The sequence below is a fragment of the Oryzias melastigma genome, linkage group LG22 (assembly GCF_002922805.2).
Source record: "Oryzias melastigma strain HK-1 linkage group LG22, ASM292280v2, whole genome shotgun sequence".
Lineage (NCBI taxonomy): Eukaryota > Metazoa > Chordata > Actinopteri > Beloniformes > Adrianichthyidae > Oryzias > Oryzias melastigma.
In genome coordinates, this window is record NC_050533.1 from 10,059,186 (window position 1) to 10,065,723 (window position 6,538).

At 35.2% G+C, this 6,538-nt stretch overlaps 1 protein-coding gene across 1 annotated transcript in view; it reads right to left on the reverse strand.

The window, feature by feature from the left end:
* Nucleotides 1–1,706: 1,706 nt before the first annotated feature.
* theg (theg spermatid protein) overlaps nt 1,707–6,538 on the reverse strand; it is a 9,257-nt gene continuing 4,425 nt past the window's right edge. Inside the window, exons 4-5 of the mRNA XM_024266074.2 lie at nt 4,231–4,390; nt 1,707–4,161 (exon numbers count right to left, since the gene is read on the reverse strand). Of these exons, the coding sequence (XP_024121842.1) occupies nt 3,920–4,161; nt 4,231–4,390 (402 nt within the window). The 3' untranslated portion in view covers nt 1,707–3,919. The remainder of the gene's footprint in view (nt 4,162–4,230; nt 4,391–6,538) is intronic.

Consider the following 6,538-nt stretch of genomic DNA (forward strand, 5'->3'; position numbering starts at 1 on the left):
ATTTATGATTGAACTAATATTTTGAATTTGTCATTCCAGCGTCACTAGTCAGACAAAATCCCTAACTGTGGTCAGTTCAACTGCTTTTTTTTGTACAGAAAATTATTGAAAACTAAATAATATTGAGAAAAAAATAGCAACTCTTGTGTTAATTTTTATATAACATAACATTTATCAACAATTTCAGTTTTAAAAATGAAATTATATTAGTTTCTAAGGTCATTAATACAGACAGAAACCTGTAAATTTGTGAAAAAGTGCACATTCCAACTGTAAGCATTAAGTCCTGAAAAGACTGTATATCTCATGTTTGTTTTGTTACTGCAAACTGACTCTTTGCCACCAAAATATTACTTATTATAATCTTATGTTATTACAATCTTTAATTATATAGCACCTTTCAAGATAAAAATCCCCAAGTATTATCACCAAACTGGATTCTCAAAATGTAAAAATTGTTTGGATTTGATTGATTAGTGAAACTCACACCCATTTTTTTTCATTGTATGGAGCATATTTTTTCACAAGTCACTTAAATCCAAGTAGGTGAAACTTTAAGTAATGCAACTTTTTTTTCCTGCATTAAAACTCACAGAAAATCGAATGTTTGTGGAAAAATGCAAACATTTTCTGTGAATAAAAGGATTTGATAAATCAATATAGGATTTTTTTTGTAAAAAAGTTGAGTTTTGATCAATTATGACAAACTTTTATAATGATAATCTAACGATTAACTAATTAAATAAAACCATCAGGAAAAATAGCAGGTTTATCGTTGCATCTGCATGTGATGGTAATAAAGGTTGACTAAGTAAAGGAAATATGAACCCACACAACAACCAATCAAATGTGGAAGAAAATATTAAATTAGATATATATTAGTAATCCTATGAGGGTCTTACATGTTTCGGCTGACAAATCAATAATAACTTTAAACATAAACATTACAAAGTTTGTCTAAAGATAAGCAGCTAGTAGGGTGTGCCTGTTATGAACATGAAAAGGAACCACAAAAAGATGTAGACAAAGATGAAGCTGACAGAAAGACTGCTAATGCATATTCAGATTTTTGTACTAATAATTTAAAAACTCATTAAAGATTTAAAAAGTAGCCCAAATCTTTAAAAAAAATAAAATATAAACAGGAGAGGGCCTGAGATTGGCTTGGCCCCAAAAGATCCTGAGTACATTGACAGATTTAGTACTTGGACATGCTGGAGAGAACTCAGACAATAAAGTAAAAAATCTATAATTGAAATCTTTAATTGAAAAAGCTATCTAATTATCATTAATTGATGTTTTATAATAGCTGTCTAATTGTATTAAATAAAACTGCATTCACCACTCCAGGTGCGTGGACTGCAGGCACCAGTGAAGTCAGAAATAGCATGAAACTGTTTACAAAATTCAAATTATTAGTGATCCCATAGATGGGCAAACAAGTGCATCTTTTATATCCGGACTGTTATGTGCAGGAGCGCTCTGCTGGAGTCTCCCGATCAGATGCTGGCTTCATAGGTGATGTTTGAGTGGAAATAGAGAAGCATACTCACCAGCGCGGCTCGGTCTGGTCTGCCTGAGCCTCCACAGCGTTTATGAAACATCCGCGCGCGCCGCAGACAGTTCCGCACCTCCCCTCAACGCGCCCGCGCGCGCACGAATCCGGGTGACACTAGTATTTAGCTAAACCTCATTAAACTCAACTGTTTAGCTACAAAACGAATTTATCTGCAACATTTCTTTTCATATGGGGCCACATTCATAAATTGTAAACCCTGAGGCACAATATTTTTTAAAAGCCTCAACAACTCATTTACATCTGGACATCCTGTGGATGCAAACATGCATTCATACATGTCAGTACAAATAGACCAAGTAATTGCCAATATGATTAATAGGAGATATCGGTTCAACAATTCACTGACCTAAAATTGGACATCTTTAGCTTAATATTCAACCAGTGTGACTCATAAATAGTATTGAACAGTGCAGGTGAGGTTTTTCAGATTCAGTCAAGTGTAATGTACAAGAATTAATGGTAAATCCATTTAAATTTTAGTTTCATATTACAGTGTTGTTTTTCCACATCAAAATAATACAAATGGATCAAAATTAGATCATTATCGCACAGTATGGTGACATTTCTTTGCAAAATACAAATTGTTTCCACACATTTAACTGCATTGATCATTTTTTGCATCAATCACATTTGTGTCGTCTGCCATAATTGGTTGTTTTTGTTATAGTAACATAAAAATCAATCCAAATGGTATTTTCTAATATTTATATAACCGATTTATTTCACTTTGAAAGGATTTTATAATGGTGCACGATGATTTGATTCTTGCCTTGGAAAACATTTCACTTTAAAAGTTTAGGGTCACCCAGAAAATGTTGTGTTTTCCATTAAAACTCACACTTTTATTTACCAAATGAGTCGTGCAATGCATAGAAAAAAAAGATAGTTGAGACATTGAGGTTAAAATAATTTTTCTTTCAAATTTGTCTAAGAATCCTCTATTTCCAGCTGTTACAGCATATTAGAACTTTGTTAGTTTGTTAAGATAATTTTACCCCACTCTTCAAGAAGCCCCTCCCACACGTTGGATGGTCACTTCTTGCCATCATACGGTTAAGCTGCTCCCACTACAGCTAAATGCGGTTTAGATTCAGTGACTGCGCTGCCACTCCATTCCAGATAGAATACCAGCTGCCAGCTTCTTCTCTAAATATCCATCCATCTTCTTCTGGTTACTAGATTTTCTATGCATTGATCATTTCTATAACATCCAATAGGGCTGACTGAACTTTAAAAATCAACAGTCCTAATCATGGTGGTTGTTCAAACAAAGACAAAAAATCACGTCAAATAAAAATTATTGAACGCAGAATAACTTTTAAGGGGACAGATATCTGAAAATCATGTAAAAAGATCCTTGTTTAAAGAATAATTGTCTTTTGAATAACAAAATCGTTTTTTGGATGTCTTTATGACAACAATTTTTCTCTAAAAAAACAATTTATTTCCCCAATAGCAGATTTTTTACTTATTCAGACAGAATTTTTCAAAGTTTAAGAATTTTAACTTATTCTAGCGGGCATATTTTTGCAGTTTGTGTCCATCTCTGGGCCTTTATTGAAGCAGTCTTCTATCTGGCTGCAAAAATTTGAATCAGATTAACCCACAATGCAATACTTTCCATGTTTACATTTTAACATTTTACTGAAAAACTGGTCAAAATGTAAGTTACAGGGGGATTTTTAATATTTATATGCGCAAACTGATATATAATCTTAAACACTATAATGGCCCAAATGGAATTCCTTCATATCCAAAATATTATTTTTATTCCATTAAAAATAAAGATTTTTTAAACTATTTTTTAACTTTAATGCATGTATTAAAGTAAAAAAAGATCTTATTTTAATCCAATATTTTTATATATCTCGCTGTTGCAAAATATAATCAAGAAGCAATCAAGACACACTATTAGTGCTGTGATACTGCAGCAGAGGGACTCCAAAATACTGCAGCTGAACGTTTCCCAACTGTTTCCTTCATCTCCTTCGTTTCCAATAACAATGTCCTCAGTAGCTCACCCGATTAGGATTTTATATGTTCAAAAACGACTATGTTGATGGGTAAAAAAGGGAATTTTTCTGCACAATTGTTGTACGTATTGATACATATTAAGATGTAGAAAGGTGACATATGTCTTCTTGTGCAGAGTGAATCCAACATGATAATTATAGGAGGTGATAAATAGTGGATTGCCCATTTGTACATTCATGCAGCAGAGCAAATAAGACGACTGTGTCGCAACGTTGCAAGGAAATTAACTTCATCCCAATAACACTCTTGATGAGCCGACAAACGCTGAACTCCTGCCGAGGGACCAGACGCCCAGCATCTGTTCTGCTACTTGGAGATGCATTTGCGAAGCAGAGGCAAGCTCAGCTCTTGGATTCGATGAGAGGGACTGGCGGAAAGGGCCCCTCGGCTCACGGCGTACGGATTGTAACCTTCAAATAGAGCTTTTCTCTCTTTAGGCTGGGACAATTCGATCATTCTCTGGCTGGCTCTGTAGTTTCGGGCTCCTCTGGAAACGGGCCAGAACACAGAGCGGTCACTTTCAAAGTTGGGGTGGTCTCTCTTTGGAGCTGAGGATTAAAAAAAGAACAACTTTAACAACTGAAAACATTGGAAGAAAATGAAAAAGATTTGCTTACTGGCGAGCAGCTCTATGTGTGCAACAGCCTTAGAGGTGGAGCGGGTCAAAGGTCCAGGTTTACTTTTATAGCTGGATCCTTCCAAAATCGATCTTTTCTTTGGCTGGGCGAGCTGGCAGATCCGTACAGAGGCAACAGCAGACTGCGTCCCTCTGCTCACCTATACTCAAGTCAGCAGACAAAAAAGAACCAGATTTGGCAAAAGTTCTGCTCTTCAAAGGGGGTAGAAGTAGGTTAGATGTTGCTAAATGTTCCAGTAAATTAATCCATAAAAGGTGGAAGTGTCACAGCAACTAGCAAGTCTTAAAAAAACACGCCTCAGGAGAAATGGTCAGCTCCATCCTTTTTTCTGAAGAGAACATCTGTGTTACCTGTTTATTCCTGTTCTTTTCCTGGATGAACACAAGTGTAGCTACCAATTGAAATCCATGTTAGTTGCTTTTTAAATCTACAGCTTAAGGTGGCAGCTGTCCACAAAGGTCTGGATCATTACTACTTTTTAGTCATAGTCTATGATCAGCGCGATGCCAGAGCCATCTCAAAACTTTTCAGATGACAGGATTCCGAGCTGAATTTGGTCTGATGCAATGACTGTATTAGAAAACTGGACTGAGTGAGTGTGACATCCCCTATAGAAAAAAAAATGACTTGCTTCCGATTTTAATGAAATGAAGTCAATTCAGTCGCCGTGTTGGAACCAGTGAGCTGTGATTGGTCTGAGTTGGTTTGAGTCACAGTTTCAATGACAACCACTCTCTCCAATCAGAAGTGATCATGTCAGAAAGCCACACCCCCTTCCACTGAAAGCAGGCAGGGGAGAATCTTTCAATCAGCTGATTCGAACGGTTGAAGTGAGACTTCCTACTTTTATTGAGGCGTCTGATTGGTCAGTTTATCACTTGAGTAACTTATACTACAGAAAAAATATTATGAAAAAATGAGGATTAACAAGAACATGTTTAAAAAAAGGGGGGCGGAGCAAGAATTGATACTTTAGCAAAAAAATAGAAAAGCTGTTTATTTCTCAATATAAGTCAATGGGATTTTGGCTCTCTGGGACAAGCAGGTACTTCCTGTTTGGAACTCAAGGGGGAGAGGTCATTCCGTCCAGTTCAAAGACAGTCCCCTCCCCAACATGGCGACGTCCGTTTCACTGAAAAAAATGGTGACTGAATTGACTTCATTTTGTTGGAACTGGAGGTAAGGGTAGCACTTTGTAATAAGATTCCTTCACAAGCTTAATCAACACATTAACAAACATTACTAATTGTTTTATGGAGTGTTAGTAAGACATTTATTAGCACAAGAGGCCAAATAAGGTTCATTAACATACTTTGTAAGAATTAATAACATCTAAAGTGAGACTATTGTTTACAATGGCTAAATTAATAAACTGCTTAGAAGCTTAATGTCAACATTATATTGAGTGTTTTGCACTCAATATAAAGTTTAAAGTGTTACCGGCATTTTTAGGTCAGCTTTGGTTCAATATTTAATTTGTTTGTTACAAAACGACAATATATATATATATATACATATATAGTTTTAAATTTGCTACTACAAAGCCAGGTTTAATGTGATAGAACAACGAATAGGAATCCTTTGACACTTTCAACGTGAACATACCTGTGTGCTGTAGGGATGCAGTGATTCCTTTTCCCCATGATTGGGTTCAGAAGTGTATCATACGGATCGGTTTTGGCAAAAATTGTGGCGTCCCTAACTAACTCTTTTTTTCTCTTTTACAGGCACTTTTTTACTTTACGCAACAACAACAAAACATCTTCAAACATTAAAACCAGCATAATTTAATTTATATTCGTGGTTTTTGACCAAAACTACTGTTACTCTCAGTACTAGATCGACTTCTTATCTGTATCCTTTACATCCCTAGTAGGCTTGCATGTGTATGTGTGCTGTGGGGTCATTTTTATGGTGTGTAGGAGTACACCATAAAATAGGGGTTCCTATTAAAAGACTTACTTAGATGCTAAAACAACTATTAGGTGCATGATTCAACCTTACATTATATGTTTCATGCAAGGAAACATTTTACACATCATAAGGTTTTTTTTAAATGTTTGACATTTGGTTTTTGTCACAATTGTGATTCTATTTTTTATTTTCACTTTAATTTTAAATCTGAAAAATGTTAAAAGTTTACACAGGGAAATATTAGGTTCAGCAAGACAAAGCTAATATTATGGAGACTTGATCCATTTTTCCTCAATGCTATGGCATGATTTTTTTCATATTTGACCACTAGATCCACTAAGTTATTGTAGTAATTATGTCATTTATGTTTTTT